General features: G+C 39.4%; 2 protein-coding genes across 2 annotated transcripts; one reads left to right on the top strand and one right to left on the bottom strand.

Annotated features, from left to right (window-relative positions):
* The first annotated feature begins 1,690 nt into the window (after positions 1–1,690).
* Positions 1,691–6,940, top strand: LOC133725180 (probable sulfate transporter 3.4). The gene is made up of 13 exons (XM_062152322.1): positions 1,691–2,131; positions 2,463–2,511; positions 2,609–2,816; positions 3,483–3,654; positions 4,356–4,421; positions 4,524–4,637; positions 4,720–4,836; positions 5,063–5,189; positions 5,288–5,574; positions 5,786–5,976; positions 6,193–6,278; positions 6,387–6,463; positions 6,561–6,940. The coding sequence occupies exons 1-13, from the start codon at positions 1,775–1,777 to the stop codon at positions 6,702–6,704; spliced, it is 1,995 nt and encodes a 664-aa protein (XP_062008306.1). The 5' UTR covers positions 1,691–1,774; the 3' UTR covers positions 6,705–6,940.
* A 2,341-nt stretch (positions 6,941–9,281) lies between these two features.
* On the bottom strand, positions 9,282–11,406 carry LOC133725183 (uncharacterized). Its single transcript, XM_062152327.1, has 4 exons — positions 11,225–11,406; positions 10,630–11,111; positions 10,117–10,349; positions 9,282–9,596 (listed from the first exon to the last, which is right to left on the bottom strand). Exons 2-4 carry the CDS (start codon positions 10,851–10,853, stop codon positions 9,589–9,591), a joined length of 465 nt encoding a protein of 154 aa, XP_062008311.1. The 5' UTR covers positions 10,854–11,111; positions 11,225–11,406; the 3' UTR covers positions 9,282–9,588.
* Between the last annotated feature and the right edge of the window lie 9,586 nt (positions 11,407–20,992).

Below are 20,992 nucleotides of genomic sequence, written 5' to 3' on the forward strand. Positions count from 1 at the left end.
ATTTAACAAAGTAAGGAACTCGCTGCCTACCTAGAGTAGACAAGGCACTCTGAGTGCACACACATGCATATAGCCCAACTAGCCCTACACAACTAATGTAGGGACTTATTGCTCGCATAAAATGCAATAAAACTAAACAACATAAATAAACAAAAACATAAAGAAATAAAATGTAAGGCTGGGACCAAAACTTGAGACCCAACCTCAACTTCAGCCCACATCAGGCCCATTACAGTAGAGCCTCGGCCCAAAGTCATGACACAGGCCTAAGATCTATCCAAGAGAGCAGGAGGCCATTGCCGTCACACCACCTCCCCCACCAGATCGTCGTCGCCACATCGGAGTCACGAACAAGCACACTACCGCCACACCCATCCCCCTTAAGCCAGATTAGGATCGAACCAGCCATCACCCCTAAACTAGAATTTCCCATCCCCGGCCAGACATCGGACCAGACCGGATCAGAGGTTAGATCTCATCCGATTAGAGTCCGCCCAGCATAACCACCATAGATCAAAGCAACCCCACTCTACCAACCACCCACAGACCCTGCAAACCAGATCGATCCAGCCACCCCCTCTACCGCGTTCCCATACGGCTCCTCCGACCAACTCCGACCAGTCGTTGCCATTCCAGTCCTCCTACCAAGCCTTTGTCGGCCAAAAACCATGCAAACCCTCAACCCCAAAACCTATCGACCAAAGGCCCAACGCCACTACTTGCAGATAAACGGCGACATTAAGCCTACCCGTCCGGTAACAACGTCCATAGGACGCGTCACCGGATGAGTGAGAAGAGTTTTGAGAAAGACTCACTTGCGGCACTTGCGGCTAGGGTTTTCCATAGAGAGAGACATGAGATGCTACCTAGACCTCTTGGTTGTATTTATTTAATACTAGTCTTGCCCACATATGCTATGCATATGTAAAAAAGATTTTTTGTTTTAAAGTTTCTTTTTGTAATATTTATGTCTTGGTAATTATTGAAGTTAGAAAAAGATGGGGAGTTGTCTGCAGATGAGGGTAGTAGGAAGTTATCTGCATAATAGGGAAGTGGGAAGTTAGTGGGAACATTTTTTTTCTTTTAACTGTTTACCAGTATTTTATTATTTACTATAGTACCCTTCAAATATTAGAAATTATTTAAAAATAATATATGGTATGGGGGTCTTTGTGTATTTTCACGTCCACTTTGGCTAACAAAACGGGTTCTCTTAATAATAATATAGATGTGGAATGTGTAATAAATTTAAAAAAAATTATAGTAAACACGAAAAAATCTTGTTTTGGAAACTAATATAGTAATAAAAAGAAACTTTTACAAAGAAATTCGAAATAACATTTATTTTGATGAAAATTGAAGCAAGAAATTGTCGTGGTAAACCGACTAAACCCCCACAACCGCCATGGATTCATTAACCAAGGACCACTTTGAAAAAGACTTTGATGTTCCCCTTTTTATGATTTAGGTTGATTCTTAAGTTTAAAGAAAAGTTTCTTTAACTTATAAAAAAGAAAAGAAAAAAAATATATCATTGAAAAAAAGAAAAAGAAAAAAGAAGAAGAAGCTTTGAATACAAATGGACCAAACAACCCCTTAATAGGAAAAGAACAACTGCATGATAACTGCCTTCCAGACACTTGCCACCCCCACTTCCTTCAAAATCACTATAAATACAAATCCATACTGTCATTTTATTCCAACAGGGTGCTCATTCTGCATTAGTGAGGGAGAGGAGAGAGTCCGATCTTAAGTGTGAAGATCAGAATCAGACATGGGTGTCAACTCAAACAGAGTTGAGGACCTTCCATGCCACCATGATCATCATCAAACCACCACCGTGAGAATCCCATCAGATATAGATTTAGAGGCAATGCCACCCCCTGAAATTCACAGGGTTTGTTTGCCACCAAAACAGAGCACCTTGCAGAAACTCAAGCATAGGCTTGGTGAGATCTTTTTCCCTGAAAACCCACTTCATAGATTCAAGAACCAAACTTGGTTCACAAAACTGCTTCTGGCTCTTCAATTCTTCTTCCCAATCTTCCAATGGGGTCCTGAATACAATGTTCAGCTTTTGAAGTCTGATGTCATCTCTGGCCTCACTATTGCTAGCCTTGCAATTCCTCAGGTATATATGCAAATTCTGTATTGTCATTTATTGGGTTCAAACAAGCCAGATTTTTGGTGCTCTGCAGTTATTGCATGGCTTTTGATTAAGAAAAAAAGAAAGGTGGCTATGGTTTTTATAAAAATCCAAAAGGGGGATTATGCAATTTCAATTCATCATCATTTAGATATAAATGCTTGTCTTTTAACTGTCATGTGAACCATATGGTCATGTTCTGCTAGGAATAAAATATGGTATATAATCCTATAGTGGTAGTCTCCTAAACAATTACAACTTTAAGACAACTCAGGTTTTTGGTGATCTGATTGAACTTGTTTCTTAATTTTTGCAGGGTATCAGTTATGCAAAGCTTGCAAGTTTGCCACCAATAGTTGGGCTATGTTAGTACCAATACCTGAACTCAAGTCCCATTTTAGATCATAAATCTAACAATTAATTACCATGAACACTTAAATTTTAATTGGATTTTCTATGCAGACTCAAGTTTTGTGCCTCCACTGATATATTCACTGCTTGGGAGTTCAAGGCATCTCGCTGTTGGTCCAGTTTCAATAGCATCATTAGTCATGGGATCAATGTTAAGTGAGGCTGTCTCTAGTACTGAAGAGCCAATTCTTTATCTCAAGTTGGCCTTCACAGCTACATGTTTTGCTGGTCTGTTCCAGGCTTCTCTGGGTTTCCTAAGGTAATAAATTACTTGGAGAAAAACTGATAGTAACAACATTCTGATATTATTAATCATTACTTTTACCGGACAAAAAATATTTAGAGGATGTTAGTAATTTTCATAGATTTTATACCCTTTTTAAATCAAAGTAAAAAACGATTCTTTGATTCTCCGAGCTTGATGTGTTCCACTCTTGTGCAAAATATGTAAAGTCCACTAATTTACAGAGAACAAGTGTTTTAGTGCGTTGAGCTGAGCGTCAAAAACATAATACAAAATATGTGGATCTCTTAACATAAAGTATCTTTCTAGGAACCACTGCAAGTGGCCTAGTGGTTCTTGCCTAGTTGGGTGTGCTCCCCAACCTAGGTTTGAACCCCGAAGCTGTCAAAGTGGCGAGGCACTGTGTTGCAATGCACAGTTGGAGCATTTCACATGCGCCGAAGGGGTTTATCTTGGGTCTAGCCGTCTAGGAAGCCTTTGGGTTCCTCTTGACAAAGTCAAAAAAAAAAAAAAAAAAGTATCTTTCTAGGGCTATAAACCCTCTAATACAAAATATGTGGATCCATTTTATAAAATGTTATTTGGGTACTAATTTTTTTTCCGCCTTATTTTAAAAAAAAAGTTTAATATCTATTGTTGAAAAAAGAGTTCCTAACTGATTGATTGGATATCTTGTTACAGACTAGGCTTCATAATTGATTTTCTGTCAAAGGCAACTCTAGTTGGATTTATGGCCGGTGCAGCAGTCATTGTGTCCTTGCAACAGTTGAAAGGGTTGCTTGGGATCGTCCACTTCACCACCAAAATGCAATTTATTCCAGTCATGGCGTCAGTTTTCAGCAACAGAGGAGAGGTAATTAAGTTCCTTGAGCAAGATCTAGCAATTTGTTCTTCATTTCTTAAGGACAAAAAGACTAAGACTTTTGGGTACAAGCAAAATCATGGAATAAAATCATGAAAGGTACTATTGGGAAGAATGTCGTTGCTACTGTTACTAATGCTCTGAGAAAAAGATTGCTTTGCTATTTTCTAGAGGTTACTTTCTCATAGTGATCAAAAGGTTCCAAGTATACGTATAAAACTGGAAGGTATCTAGACGACGCTTTATCATAACCAAACAGGTGTTAACCTTTTTTTAATTTATAATAAGAGAATCTCCCACTTGCTTTACTTCATGTTTCCAACAGCTGAAGAATTTAAGGTCATTTCATGTGTCTGTCTGCTAAGAAGTACTTTTGACAAGTACGAAGTAGATTAATTCGATACAGAGACGTAACTTTGTTTAATGTATTGGTTGATAGTTCAGTCCAATCTCAAGTTAATCTCCGATTGTATAAAGCTAGAGTTTTATATTGTCGGGACTCGGGAGGTAGTCTAAGTTTGATAAACTCTTTTAGCAATGGTCGGTAATCGGTTGAAAATACATGGTGTTTTGGGGGCTAAGAAAGTAAGAAGCACTTACTGGTAAGAATATTAATGAAAGTCTACTGTGCTTCCAACAGAAAAGTTACTGATGGTAGAGCTGGGTTTGTAATATTTCTTTCTGATGTGCAGTGGTCATGGCAAACAATTGTGATGGGCTTCAGCTTCCTGCTGTTTCTATTCACAACCAGGCATATTGTAAGTGTCTTTCTATACTTTCAACACCATCACTTACAAGTATGTGTCAATTTCTTCCAAGTTATAATATGTTGAAACGTTTGTTTTTCTTGTTTTGAACAGAGCAAAAGAAACCCAAAACTCTTCTGGGTTGCAGCAGCAGCTCCATTAACATCAGTTATTGTTTCCACACTCATAGTCTTCCTCCTCCGTTCAAAGAATCCTCGTATTTCCTTTGTAAGAACTAACGTCTAAATTTGGTGATGTATGGAAGATTCTTGTTAAATTACTTCTCTAAAGTTGAAGGATTATGTAACAGATTGGTCATTTGCCAAAGGGTCTTAATCCACCTTCATCAAACATGCTGTACTTCAATGGCCCTTACCTTGCTCTTGCTATGAAAACTGGCCTTATCACTGGGATCTTGTCTCTGACCGTAAGTCACCTTGAAGATTAACCCTTTCTCTTTTAGTTTGGTACATTTTTCTAGAAAAAGCACGGCATACATCCGCTAAACCTGCACATGCTGATCATTCGATCAATTATGTGATGTTTAGGGGTTATATGCAACTGTTGTATGCAAGAGCTTCTCATTAATTATCGACTCTTATGAAGTATTATACACCTACAGCTATTATACAAGCATTGTTTTTATATTATAGGAAGGAATTGCAGTAGGAAGAACATTTGCATCTCTGAAAAACTACCAAGTGGATGGAAACAAAGAAATGATGGCAATCGGGCTCATGAACATTTGTGGTTCTTGTTCTTCATGTTATGTTACCACAGGTAAAGATTGATCCTACAATGTGATACTTAGACTACCCTAAACCAATGCAAATGCGCTGGTTAGATGCAATAACTAAAAATACATTCTTTACTTTCAGGTTCATTCTCTAGATCTGCAGTGAACTACAATGCTGGAGCAAAAACAGTTGTTTCAAACATTATTATGGCTGCAGCTGTGCTTATAACTCTTCTGTTTCTAATGCCACTGTTCTATTACACCCCCAATGTTATCTTAGCTACCATAATCTTAACGGCTGTGAGTGGACTAATTGATTATCAAGCTGCATATAACTTGTGGAAAGTTGACAAACTCGACTGCATGACCTGTTTATGCTCCTTCTTTGGCGTTCTTTTCATCTCTGTCCCAACTGGTCTCGCAATTGCAGTAAGATTTCCTAATCTTAAGTTTTCTGTTGTCTTTTCATTGACCATGTTATTAAGATTAGAAAGCAAGACAATGAAGCTAAAAATTTAGTTACAGGATTCACAAAGCTTCAATCTTCTTGTAGAAAAAAATAAAATTCCTAAACTGGGTTCTCCTTTTCTAAATGATATTTCTCTATCATCAATCTCTAACAACTTATCTTTACATTCAGGTTGCAGTATCAGTTTTCAAGATCCTTCTTCATGTCACCAGGCCAAACACCTTGGCTATGGGGAATATTCCAGGAACACAAATATACCAGAATCTCAGTAGATACAGAGAAGCTTTAAGGATTCCTTCATTTCTTGTTCTAGCTATCGAGGCACCCTTCTACTTTGCAAATTCAACTTACCTACAAGAAAGGTTAGTTTTACTTCACTCCCCTTTTACAAGAAACTCTTCCCTATAACAGTTGTATACAACAAGTCTCTCATGTTATTAGCAAATGGGGGTTAAATGTGAAAGATTGGTTGTATCAGATGGTTTTAACTTTTAAGAAACACTTCGACACTAAGAAATGGTGTATTTATGAGAAACTTCTGGCCATGGTTTTCTAACTTGCGGATTCTGCTACTACAGGATACTAAGATGGGTTCGCGAAGAAGAAGAGAGGATAAAAGCAAACAATGAGGGCACATTAAAATGTGTAATATTAGACATGACAGGTAGGACATTTCATGAATTCTTTCACCTATCTTTACCATAACATTAAGTAAAAGTGCCATTGCAAATGTTTTTCTGCATTAGACTGACGGTTTTACATATTATCTCAGCTGTGACGGCCATAGACACTAGTGGTATTGACACATTGTCCGAACTCAGAAAGATTCTGGAGAAAAGATCGCTTCAGGTAAGGGTTTAATGAAATTGCCTTCAGTAGTGAATTTCTGGCGAATTTTGGGAAGACATTTTTCTTATCTTGGTACTGGTGTTGTTGACTACCCTAGCTTGTGTTGGCAAATCCTGTTGGAAGTGTGATGGAAAAGCTACAACAATCAAAGACTTTGGAGTCATTCGGAATAAATGGTGTCTATCTCACAGTTGGAGAAGCTGTAGCTGACATATCATCAGTATGGAAGGCTCGAGCATGACTTCGTAAAGGGCTTCGGTAGGAATGGATGGAGAAGTATATATATGGCTAAGCTGACTCTGCACTGCTTGACAGTCTAGGGAGAGCTTTAGTAAGGCCAGCGGTTTTTCCTTTTTTGTACTTCTTTTTGTGGGGAATCCATTGAAAAGAACCATTTTGTTTGAATTAGAAATTATGAAGTTTTTAAACTGCAAGTTCTGACTTTTGATCATAGTATAAGCTTCATCTTCCCATTCATTGAATTTCTATTTCACAAACCAGGCAAGAGGTATAATGAGCAAGGAAAATTGAAATCTAAGTTTATTCACACCCAGAGAACTTGTTAGTCGTTTATGCAGGAATTTCTGAAGCACAGTCAGCAATGATATGTAAAGCCCTAAAGGCCGTGAGATCTAATAAATCAAAATAAAAACCTGTACTTAAATATAGTAAAACTTATGCAATTTCCATTGCTGTGATAAAAGCAGCTTACCCTAAATGCCATTCATCAATTTAAAAGATGGGGAATAGAGGGACTGCTCTAGTAATGTTATGCAAGAATAATAGATTTATGCTGAGGCAAAAACAACGGTGGAGCATAAAGTCAGCACTATCAATTTCTCTATCAATAGTGCACAGCGTATCTATGCTACTACAGTTGATGGGAGGAACCACTCCGTGAAATCCTGTTTCAAGCACAATCCTCCAAAGGAACTTCAATTAACCTCAAAATGTCTCCTCTAAAACTAAGAATTGAGGAGCCTTGACTTTTCTAGTGTTCCAAGATCCAAGTTCCTCCACAAAAGGAACTTCAATTGACCTCAAAATGTCTCCTCAAGCATTTTTTTTATCAAGACATCCACACAACACACTAATTGCTAGGCCTAACGAAGAACGAAGACAGATATAGGCACATATTTCCATCAAATATCAGCAAGATGGTGAATCCTGTACTTTCAACATTCCATCTACGGTATAATGCTAACACACTTGTAGCTCAACAGTCTGCAAAGGCACATCCATTTTAATTTTCATAAAGCAGTAAGTCAGAATCATTCATCAAATTAACTCATTACTTGCAGAAAGTGACAGAATTTCGATGGACGATTATGCATGCATTCTTTTTCAATTTACTTGCAATATATACACCATTTGCATCAATGTTACATTCCTCTGCTTCTACTAGTCACTACTCGATATGCCAACTTCAAAGAATGCTGGATACAAATAGTACATAGATTAAGAGATGAAACTAGTCAGACCACAAATGAAATTGAAGCTTTTTTTATTTTTTTATATTAAGACTTGAGAGGGAATGCAGCAGCAGTGAGGGAGACATGCCTGACCAATTTAGCGATAAAACTTCAAAGTTTACTGATAATGGTCCTTCATCCTTTTTAATTGCATGACAGATTAGAAGGATAATGTTGGACGTGACAGGTAAGTCAGTATCTCCGCTCTTTTGTTTACTCTTAGAATCCTAGCATTAAGCAACAATTTGTTCACAACTGTTTTTCTTCATCTGGCTTAGAGTTTTACAACTTCTCTGGGCTGCAAAAGACAGACACTAGTTGTATCGACATGATGTCCTAACTCAGGGAGCTTAAGTGGGACAATGGGTGGAAAGATATAAGATTAACTCTGCATTCATCAGCAGACTAGGAAGAGCTCTAGTGAGGCCAGCAGTACTTCTAATTTTTTCTGAGGCAAAAAAAAAAAAGCAAACATGTAAGTTTTTTGCCTCCATGTTCAATAACCATGGTTAAGCTTCAACTTAACTGGCTATTCAATTCCATGTTAGTTCACAGATGATAGTGAGAGAGTCAGCTACATGACAAGATTTGCATAAATGTATACAATTATGCTTGATAGGTGACCCTCAATGAAAACCAAATTCATTCTAATGCAATGAAGCAAAATCATCTCAAAGGCACTAAAAATTGACCTCCAAAATGTATTTTCTAAAACTAAAATTGGCACATCTAGCTTTTCTAATATTCTAAGTTTCTAACTAACCCTTAGGCATGTTTATCGAAAATACAAATGATTGTGATAAATTTCTTACTTACCAAGTGTAATTAAGATAGACATGAGCAACAAAATTACTGGAACTACGAGTAGAAAGGTGAATTCACATACTTTTAACATTCTATAGAAGCATGAAATCTAACATGCTAGTACCTTATCAGTCTGCCTAGAGATATCAAAATTACTTAGAATGTTCAATTTTGTCCAACTTCAGAAAGTTTTCCATTCAGACATAATCAAATGCTATTTTTCAATTTGCAAACTCTCGCATGCAATTTGCTTACAATCTAACATTTTTCTGCAGTAAATACAAGCCATAGCCAAACTAGAATATGTGACTAACAATCATATAGCCAAGTGAGAAAAAAAATTGCACAAGTATTACAAATAGCAAATTTCCAAATCGTCCTACAACAGATTCCAACCAAACAAAAAAAATTACCAAGAAACTCATTCAGATTATTAAAATAATAATAATAATAATAATAACAACATAAACTGAATTGATAATGCTTATCATGTGGAAACAGAACAGGAGAGAGAGAGAGAGAGAGAGAGAGAGAGAGAGAGAGAATGAAATCAGAAGCACAATATTCATTGCTCCACCTAAAATTGTACATTATGATTTTCCTATAACACTTCATACCTAGTCTCATGTGCTCAAACCTCCCATCATTTGAAGCACTGTGTCAAACTTCTACAGGAGTTCTATGTAATTGCCACCAGCATAGACAAAAGAATCCACAGATTAAAGTATTTCTTCTCATCCAATATTGGATGTGGTGTTCATGAGCTTTATCCTGAAGCTCCTCCAAAGAAACAAAAAATATCCTCTATAACCCCACCAGAATATTCTTGCATGCTGCATTTCTACTCGGTCAAACATCTGCATGGAGATGGTTCCAAATTAATTTTGCATACATTACAACAACTTGTGAAGAAAGAAAGGGGCAATTATGCAATTGCTTTTTATCAATTCTTACAGAGTTGGACCAATTGAAACCTAAGCATAATAGTGACTGCATTTTTTAAAAATCAGTGTATCTGTAGCATTTAGGTTCCTCCTACACATGTTAGAGACTGTAGAATCTCACTAAATAAGCAGGCATTTAAAGTAGCAAGATTATTGTTTTCTCTTCATCTAGGAAATAACAGAAAGAGTTTTGATTTAATGAAAACTACCAACAAATAGGAAAGAAGTGCAAGTTCCTGATGCTCAAACCAAAATGTAGCAGAACAGCATAACAAATCAAGTCCTTAATGATGTTGAATTGAAAATGGTACTTGACTGAAATATCACTAGCACCCAAAAGAAGGTTTAATTCAACAAGTATATTAACAACAGAATTTTATTTTGCACACTTTTAGTTTTACTTTAACATACTAAGTGGTGGGGGGACTCTTACTTGAGCGATATCGTGTTGTAGTGATCTTGATCTCCTGCAGTTCACGTCTCATGCAGAGGTATTCACCTAACAAAGCCATCACTCCAATTCCAGTACCATTTACAACCCACCATGTTATTGAAGAAGGCCAACCCCCATAACCAATGCAGATAAAGAGATGGACGATGTACAGGGTGACTGAAAAATCTAAGCACTTTTTTGACCTCTCAATCAGAAGCAGTAGATATCCAGCGCTGTAAACAAAGAAGAGGGGAAGTTACCTAAACCCTTCATGTCAGCATATTCAATGGTGTTTTCACAATTGACAAGCACACTTTTTCCTTTCAAAAACTTTATTAGCTCTACTTCTACAAGCACAAGATAAAACTCGAATGCACTCCCACTTTGTGTTCCTAAACCATAACTACTCAATGCAGCGGCATACATCCAGCAAGATAAAACGAAAACACACAGGAAAAAGAATCTAATTGAATTGAACTGCAAACGGAAAGAGAAGTACAATGGAGTTCTCACCTTGCAAGTGCACTGAGCGCAAAGGAAGCAATGACGCACCACCCGGTGACAGTGGAAATGGTGACGGTAGCATAATCAAAGAAATACACAAGGCTCATTCGGGACACGCGAGTCCCAACAAGAATTGCCAAGAACAATCCAAGAGTGAGATAGTACAGACATTGAAGGCACACAATTTGGACAACAATGAGCCAAGGGTCCCATACTAATGCACCATAGAACATTGTCTACTACTAAAATTATATATTTCCCACACAACCACAGATCCTCCAAACTCTCAATTCACTCCAACTGATCCAAAAAACTCTCAGCCAAACCCAAGTGAGCAATTCTCGGAACAATTAGCCACACCCTCTGAGCTATAAAGAGGTTCCCAATAGCCCAGGCTCAAACCACAAAGCTTGAAACCCGAGAATTCAATCTGATTTTGCTCTAATGTTGATGTAATACAAACAGGGCTTGAAACCCATCAAGGTTTGGATCTGAAAGCAACGAAATTTAGCCAAGAGAGACAAAAAAAAGAAGTGAAATTTGTGAAGGAAAACTGGAATTGAACGCAATCGAATGGGGGAGTGGAAGATAGACAGAGACGAACCGTGTGAAAGGAAACCCAGATCGAGAATTGAGAAATCGGATGTGGAGTTGTAGAGAAGAAGATGCGTAGTGATTTGGGTAATTGCAGAGAGACCTGACCTTAGAGCATTCGAGGCTACGCTGCTGCTGGCCTTTTCCCTTTTCCTTTTTTTAAATTTCAACTCTTTCTCTCTTTTGTTTGGTTCTGTATTTAAAGAGTTGGTCTTGTTCCTCCTTTTATTCTTACGGTGGTCCATAAGAACATACCCGATCATACAACTGGTATAGGACACCTTTTCAATCAGAAATTAATAATTGAAAAGATTACAACACATTAGATTAGATTGGTCTCGATACCATGACACACGCTCTTACTCACTTGCCAAGATTTGTAGTTACGAGTCTATCAGCATTAGTGACGCTCATGAGCTAGACAAGTCTTAACTTTTAACCAAATTTTAAACGCAAGATCGCAGATTATATGGAAATTATTCTATGCACCGACGGTGTAAGTGACCAAATCCTTATAAAATAATCTCACCCCTTGATATTTATTATCAACTTTATTTTTAATAAACAAAAAGTGTATTTAATGCAATCTAACCATTCATTTATGTTGGTGCAAGTGCACGGCGGTGCTCTAAATAATCCATGTATGAGGAGTGTTAAAATACAACGAGTGTGAACCACTTTATTCTCTTAAACACTGTGTCAGTGTGTCCAAATACCAACGGACCATGTATGAGGAGTGTAATTCACCATCATGTAATTCATGTTGACAATACCGAGGCATAATAGCATAAATTTTAATGAAGGATTGGAAGAAATAGATTAGTCCTCAATAAATAAAAATTGTTCGTAAACGACTATGTATATGTATGGGTTGCAAGTAATGGTTCGATCCTCAAAAAAATAAAAGCAGTTTGTAGACAAATGAATGTAAGATAAAGATTGCAAGTAAAAGTGCAATTATCAAAAAATAAAAGCATTATAAAACAAGAAAATGAGAAATTACTAACTTGATTTTTCGATTGAGGCTTGCATAATGCAATTGACTAAAGACGAATTTTGACCATGCCCTTGTGCATGCAATTCAATGGGCACCCATTTTCTAGAATACAAAAATTGATGATCTAAAATTAAAGCACCGCAATTTTGGACTTTGACGAACCATATATTATATTTTGTACTCTCTTGTCACAAAGAAGATTTGTAGAACAAATGAGGAAGAACTCATTGATTTGATTCTCTTGATCTTTGTCAATCTTTTTTTAGAGGAGATATGACAATGATTTTATATAGAAGCCCGAGTGAACTAATGTGTCTATTCACTTATCTCCTTTAGAGACACACTTATTCCTAAAGACACCTATTGGAAATAAGACATGTACCCTTTAGATTTAAAATGTTAATATCAATTACATTTTCATTCATATTTAATTGGATATTGTTAACGTTAGTGACCGAGGGGTCTCTAGTTAGCTTTAGAGAGAGAGAGAGAGAGCGACACGAGATCTATAGTGGTTCGTCTCCCGCCTTAGCGGGAAACTACGTCCACTTGAATGTTACACTAGTGTGTTGAGCCTTGCGGCCCAAGGGGATTACAAAAGATGTAATGGGATCGTGTTTAAGTGGGAGGAGGCATTCCTTTTATAGGTGAAGGAATGCTTCTCCTTTACATTTTCTTAGATGTGGGATGACTAAAATCACTATTCTAGTCTAGAAAGCATGTTTGTGAAGGCAACTTTGCAAGGCCGGAAAGGTGGCTTCCCGGCGACAGATTTGCGACTTCCGGATACCGTAGCGTAGCTTGAACATAGGGCTACAAGATGCAAGTAGCGGTTGGGCCTCACCATGGTTTGTGGGTGTCCCAAAGAGGGTGTTACTTATGCTTGGTGAGATAGCAAACTAGTCATGCTAGTAGGTATCTACAAATATTATGATATAATTTCTAACGGACAACTAAAATGCATCAAACTTAGAACATAGTTCTCAAGAATAACGTCATAGAATTGGCACATGCAACAACAAGACCACAATTTCCAAACCCTAACTCACAAAAGTAGGGACATGTTACTAGACCTAAAACACACACACACACACACACAAAATAAATTTATAAATCCTAGAAAAAAAACCAAAAAGAAGTCTGTCACCACCCGATTTCTTTCTCCACGGAGCCACCACCGGTAACAGAAGATTCTTATCGTTGGATTGGTGCAAAACACCTACCACCTCCTCATCCGCTAGTTTTAGATTGCAGACATCCCTCTACCATCGACTAGAGATGCAGCTTTCAACCCCATCCTTGCCTACTGACAAAACTCCACCGCCATACGCTTTGAGGCCACAACCAATCCAGCATAGCCTCAAAGCACCGCTTCTACCAATTCTCCCTCCGTCGGCAACGAAACACGTACACTACCCCATTCCTTTCATCTTCACCATCATAGCCCAAAAACTGCACAAATGGTTCCCTCAACTATCGTCCCAACCACCTCAACAAACTCATATATATGACACATTCATCAATTAAGAGTTGGTACAAAAAATAGTACATCAAGCTCTACGACATGCACTAACGTATTGGTACATTAAATTATACCAACTCTCTATAGCAATAGACTAGCCCTAAACAAATTTTGTTTGTTATGCCTCAAAAAAATCAATCTAACTCCTTAACCTGAAAAACCACCTAGGGAGTTTCTGGCCAAAGGGTTGAACCATTAATTTTTGGACTTTCTAAGATTTTCAGTTCTTTGAAGTTTGCTGGGTCTAGTTTTCGCCAACTCAGACAAAGGGTGACAAGATTTTGGGTTCAGCCATGACGATTACACTGCTGTACAACTCCTACCAAAAATGCCCCGACAAAACAAAAGGTCTTTTTGTAACTTTATAGAGGAGTCTGCTAATATCTTAACTGCAACTTCACTTGTACTACTGAAATCTGAATATTAGCTTAGCTAAATCATCTTTGTGGTTGAAGTTGTAGCATCAGTTTTACGTTCAGAAAACTCTTTTTAGAGCAACTGTACGTGCGACCAAATACTCTTTGCAAAAAAAAAAAAAAACCCATAAAAAGTTGTGCTGTCAGATTTGGAAGTCCCAATTAAAGAGGTTAAGGAGAAAGAAGTGAACTACTAGAAGCTTGACACATTAATGGTTATGGCTCCTTCATCATTCTTCTCCTTGAATTATGGTGGTTGTTGATGGATGATGTAATTTGATGATATGATGATGGAAAAGTGAAGATAGGTTTATGGATGGCAATGGGGAGGGTAGGGTAAGGAGATTAAATTACCATCCCCATACCCGATTTCATTCTCCATCCCCTTACCCACCCCAATCCCCGTAATAAGAAACTGTGGATTAATTCCCCGTCCCCATCCTCATTGGGGATTAGGTCCCCGTCCCCCCCCCCCCCCCCCCCCCCCCCCAAATCCCCATTAACAATATTATTGTTTAAGAAAAATTGAATTGGGAGAGAATTGAGTCGTACTTTCATTGATAATAGGGGCCTTTTTATATAAAGGATTACAAGACATAGAATTAGAGTTGTACAAGGAAAGATAATTGTACAATTAATTGGATATCTATGAATATCTCCGAGAATATCTCTAATTCAAAACCCTATTACAACTAGGTCAAGTAACCTAGTGTTTGGGTCAGACACATATTCTGGATTTACTTGAACACTCCCCCTTGTGCCGCCCAAATGTGGTGCTCCTCTCGTTGCCTCATTAAAAACCTTGCCGAGTAACAAAAACCCAGTGGGACAAAAATAACCTTGGTCGAAGGGGAAAAAGAGCACAACACACCCTTTACGTTTCGAGACCATACATGTAGACATCTCCCCCTGATGTCTGCATCTCCCCCTGATGACTACGGTCATGGGAGTTCGGATAACTTTCTCAAACGATCGATGCTACCAACATGTTTCTCGAAAGTGGAATTTAGACAATGACTTAGTGAACAAGTCTACCACACTGTCCTCAGATTGAACCTAGTTCACTTTGATATTGAGGAGAGTCTGTTATTGCTGATTATGCTTGGTGTTGTCGCTTTTGATGTAGCCTTGCTTCATTTGTTCAAAACAAGTAGCATTATCTTAAATGCTTGTAGGGTCATCTGTGGTAGACTTCAAACCACAATTGTTCGAACATGCATAATTATGGATCCAATCCATATACATTCACGAACCACATCATGAAGAGCAATAATCTCTGCATTGTTCGAAGATATAGCGACAAGGGTTTGTTCTGTAGACCTCCAAGATATCACGGTCTTTACCCATGGTGAACACTTAATCAGTTTGGGAAGACTTTTGTGTGGGTCAGAGAGATACCCAACATCAGCAAAACCTTCCAAAACACATGTTGTTTTGGGATGGGGATAGAGGACGCAGGCCAGTGTTGGCGGCGTTCCTGGTGTGTGATGGGTCCGAATCCATCGTCTCTCTGTAGGGACAGAACAAGCTCATATCAATCGTACATCTCAAGTACTGAAAAATATCTTTTACGCCAATCCAATGGCGTCGCATTGGCGCAAAGCTATATCTAGCTAACAAGTTCACGGCAAATGAGATGTCCGGTCTTGTGCATTAATTGAGCTAACTACAATAATGCGCCTATTGTACTTAAGTAAGACACTTCTGCCTATAGCACATCTTCGTCATCATCCTTTGGACGAAGAGGATCCTTTTCAGGATCAAGACTACGGACGATCATTGAGGTGCTTGAAGGGTTGACCTTGTCAAAATGCGTAAGCATCTATCAACACGATGCTCAGATTCCAAACTGAGACATAATCGTGCTCTCCCAAAATCTTTCATCTCAAAATCGGATTTCAAGTGTTCAGCGGTTACCCTTAACTCTTTAAGGGCTTCCAATGAAGAGCATGTCCAACATGAACTGTGATAGAATCCGAAACTTGTAATGGAAAAGCGTGGGCATATCCCTTCCAAATCAAGTAGTCACTTTAGTGAGTGTTTCAACCTCTTTGTAAAACGCGCTCCGTGGTCTAGAGCCACTTGACTTGGGTAAAATGGAGTTCACCATGAACCTTCATATATATTCCGTATCTAGATCCCCATAGAGATACGTAGTGACCACATTTGTAAGCTGCATGTTCAGTTATTTAGAAACTACCAAACTGACAAGGTAGTGGAGTGCAATGACATCCATTACGAGAGAATATGTCTCATCGTAGTTGATTCCAGGACGTTTTGTGAGAAGCCTTGCGCCATAAGGCGAGATTACCATCTCTTTTTCTCAAAACGCTTTCTAACGAAGACCCATTAGTCAATAGGTTTTATGTTAGGAGGTGTTGGCATCACTAGCTCAAAAAACTTTCCTCTTCATTAGAGAATCCAACTTAACCTGGATCGCATCTTTCCATTTAGGCCAAATTTCTCTACGTTGGCATTCATTCATCAACGGAGTGTGGTTCAATATCATCGGACTCAACAAACTCATGCTCAACTACATCATCAATTATGATGGAGTTTCTATCCCACGTCTCATGTACACTAGTGTAATTTTCAAAGAGCTTTATATTCTCAAGAGTAGGTTCTGACGTTGAGGCGTCCCCCAACGATAACCATAATCCGAAAGATTCTCATGAGACGGATTTTGAGTGTCGATGATCTAAGGATTGGGTTGTGCCAAAGTATCCTTTGAACCCACAGGCTTCCCATGCATGCCTAGCTGGGCCATGGCCTATAACGCCAGAGTGCCACTCTCTTTGGCATTGGCGCCATGCCTACCTCCGTGTAGGGTGGCGTTACGTTCTCTAGTAGGGACGTCCTTCCTTGCACGCATATTTGCAGCAGATGTGTGATCTCGTCACTTTAACAGGGATCAAGATGAGACATAGTGCGGACAGACCACGACAATTCCTGTCGATCCTGCTGAACATTCGTGTTCTTATCTCCCCCTAACGACGGGAAGACTGTCTCATCAAAGTGACAACCCGCAAATCTAGTTGTAAGGAGATCGTCTTGCAAGGGCATTAAGTGGCGGACGATTGTTAGAGTCTCAAATCCAACTGAGTTGCCCATTCGTATGTAAGAACCTATTATAGTGCGCTGTGGCGGCGCAATCGGCACATAAATGGCTCACTCAAATGTGCCTAAGTACGAAATACTTGTACCCAGTCACTAGCTGTAACGCAGAGATAGAGTGAGTAGCGGTGGGTCATAGACTAATTAGCATAGCTGCATGCGATATTGCATCACCCCAAGCAGATATAAGGAGATTGGTGCGCATTACCAATATCCGGGCTACCACCGTAGTCATTTCCGCGAGACCATTTGGGTGTGTTCATGGGAATATGATGTCAAACATTAGTCCCATTGCAACAACCATCGAAAGTATTCGATGTAAACTCTCTAGCATTGTCAAATCCAATTGACTGAATAGGATGATCCGGGGAATGAGCCCGTTGTCATATGATATGTGCTAGGAGTGTAGCATAAGCAGCATTACAAGTGGATAATGGCACAACATGTGACCAGCGTGTTTGCTTGTCATCTAACATCATGAGATATTTAAACGTCCGCAAGTTAGTTGAACTAGTCCACAGAATCCCCACGGACTCTATGTAAGAACAGAATGAGTATTTTCATATCCTTTGCATAGGGCGGTCTCAGTCCTAATTTTCCTAAGGAACAGGCTTTGTAAAACGAGCGAGAGGCTTTAGAAGTAACCAATGACGATTTTGGTTGGGCCTGAGTGTCTGAAACGCTATTTAAAGCAAAGTCGATGATTGCAGCAACACCTAGGACGCCATCACCATGATGGACGCCATCACCATGATGGACGCCATCCATGGGGTCATGGATAGGGACTGTGCCAGTCCTAGGCTAGTGGTGGACGACGACGACGCCAAAGGCAGAGGCGGCAGTCACACTTAGTCCAGGAATCAATTTTTGATTCATGATTCGTTTCGCTCGAGAGAATGGATATCCGTGTGAAGACTTTAGTAGACGGATCATCATATCATGACCAGGATGACCTATCCTGTCGTGACAAAACCAATATGTGTCTAAATCCAAGAGATCTTCTCTCATAACTTTATTGGATTTAATAGCTCGAATAGTGACATAGAGTCCACTAGAGAGACACATAAACTTCTCTAAGATGTGTCTTTGTTCGCAATCATTAGAGGTATTGTAAAGGAACTCATTTCCATTCTCTACATGCGTTTTCACATGGAATCCTTTGGCTATTCATAGGTGCGATTTGCCCTAGGAGCGTAGAGAGTTTTTGTGACAGTAATCAAGGTGCCATTTGGCAAGGGGAACTTGGGCTATTCCTTGTCCTTGAATTAATACTGATGGCCCAGCCATCGTAGTCACAAAATAATATGCTCAGAATCAAAATGGAGTCATAATGAAAAGAACTCGAAATTTTATTCATAAGCCAACAGAGTACATCATTGTCTCTTAACCATTAGGAGAATCTAATCCAAATGCTAGCTGATGCAAAACAAAGGTAGACGTTTGACTTCTTTCAGTAACTCCAAAATAAATATGACTAGGTGAGTAGAGAGATGTCGGTGGAGCAAAGCTCGCTTAAGTACCACTTATCTCAAAACCTTCCTAGACATCATACTCATTTTGGATGAGCCTATGTGAAGAAAAACTAAACCAATGGCATTTACTACAAAGTATATAGCAATTGCCTGTTACATCTCATGGAAAAATAAAGACTTAAAAAACAGAATTGGTGATCTATTGATCCCAGCCAGATTTGAAGTCTTCAACCCTTCACTCTAGGTCATCTTCTTGATCTTCTTGTTCCACATAGTGAGCTTCTCTTGCTTCACAATATGTTTTGTAGGCGGTGACAATATTTCTACGAGCTCTACAAATGTGTGCCCAATGACCGGACACTCCACATCGAGAACATACATCTCTGTGCTCAAACTCCATTGATTGAGGTATTTTGAAAGCGTTATAAGGATGGCTCGTAGTGTTGGTGGCGCCACCAACATGGCCAAAGGCGTTGCCTCTCTCTTTCTTTCCACGTTGACCTCTTCGGTTCCGTGTCCGCCTATTTTGGTTGTTACCTTCCTCATTAGAACGAGAATATGGACCAGAATGTTCAGAATTGTCCCTAGATTTAGGGTTTCGCTCTTGGCGCCCTCCCTTAGGGGTGCGACTATAATTAGACTCCGGAATATGCTCTGTTCCCACGGGTCTCAAATTATAGTTCTTCACAATGATGTTGTCATGCTTTTCAGCGACATTCATAGCTCCAATGAGCTCATGAAATCTTGTGATACGTCCTGCAGTAACATTAATTTGATAGTTCTTTGCAACCATCAAAGCAGAGACAGGGAAGGTAGAGAGAGTCCTCTCAATCAACATCGCATCTGTGATATATTTTCCACAGAATTGTATCAAGGATTTAATGCGAAGTGCTTTCGATTTGTAGTCAAGAACTGTCTTGAAATCACAGAAGCGGAGGCTATGCCATCTCACTTCTAGGTCAGGAAGCAGGGAGTCACGGACGTTGCCAAATCTTTCATCGAGTGAGACCCACAATCTTTTGGGGTTTTCTTCATTCATATACTCGTACTGGAGCGAATCATCCATATGACAAGTCATTAGGATGATGGCTTTCCCCTTATTTGCCTCCAAGGCTGCTCTATTTGCTTCCAAAGCTTGAGCTTGCTCAACAATTAGCACGTCCTGGCTAGACTCGAGAATCGTATCCAAGATTCCATCGGCCTTGAGATGCTGGCGGACATCACGAACCCACTTGTGATATCTAGAGCGAGCCAGTTGTTCCCAATGGAACGAAGTCCAATTTGTTCAGGTTACTCATCCTGAAAGAGAACAAGAAATTAGGGTTAGTTTCAGAGCGAAAAAGGCTACCACGAAAACAATAGAATTTCTGAATTTAGTCGCTTCCAAGAAATTAGGGATTTCTGAGCGTAGTCGCTTCCAAGAAATCCGATTCCAAGAGGAATTGGATTAAATCGAAACAATGATGTATTTGTGGTCGATCATAACTTCTCAACAAACTCTAAGTTTGGTGGACTCTACAAGCTCCAAGCTTGGAGTGAGCACGAACCCCCACAATTTGGCTTAATTAGGTCTCCCCTATGATGAAGAAAGGGGGAGAGTAGAAGAAGGGAGTTTGCAAGTCCCCGAGAAAAAGAAGAGAAATTGAATAAAAACTCAAAAACTGGAACTTTTAGTACCTTGAAATAGGTCGCCGGAAAATTTGACCTGAAAAAGTCACCATAAAGTGGCCGTAAAAGTCTCCGGAGGTGGTCGAAAAAGTGGCCGGAGGTGATGTGGTTGCAGAGGTGAGCCTGCGTCAGTGGCCTTTGGGCTTGGGCTTCTGGGCTGCCTTCTTTTCCTTTCCTTTTTTTTTTTTCTTTTTTCTTCTCTCTGGCAGTTCAACGGTGCAGCTGCTTTTAGTGGCCGGTTCAGAAATTTTAAGGCCGGTTCTAGGAAAAAAATTTCCGGTTCCCAGATCCTGAGATCAAGACGCTGCCGCTGGAAAAATTTGGTAGCAATTGGAGGTCCGGAAGGTGGTGAACCGGTTGAGTATTTGCTGCGGGTGGTTTGGAGCTTCCGGTGGCAGTTCTGTAGGTTTCCAGCCGGTTTTGGTTGTTCTGCCGCCGGTTCTGGATTCCTGGTGTGGAGGGCTTCAAGATGTGAGGTGGAGGCAGAAAAGGCTTCAAGGTTTTGTATTCGAATTTAGGGTTTTAGCTTTTTGAATCAGGGTTTGGCTATTTGTTTCAGGGTTAGGGTTTCGTGCTGATAATGTGTTTA

Source organism: Rosa rugosa, chromosome 1, assembly GCF_958449725.1.
Source record: "Rosa rugosa chromosome 1, drRosRugo1.1, whole genome shotgun sequence".
NCBI lineage: Eukaryota > Viridiplantae > Streptophyta > Magnoliopsida > Rosales > Rosaceae > Rosa > Rosa rugosa.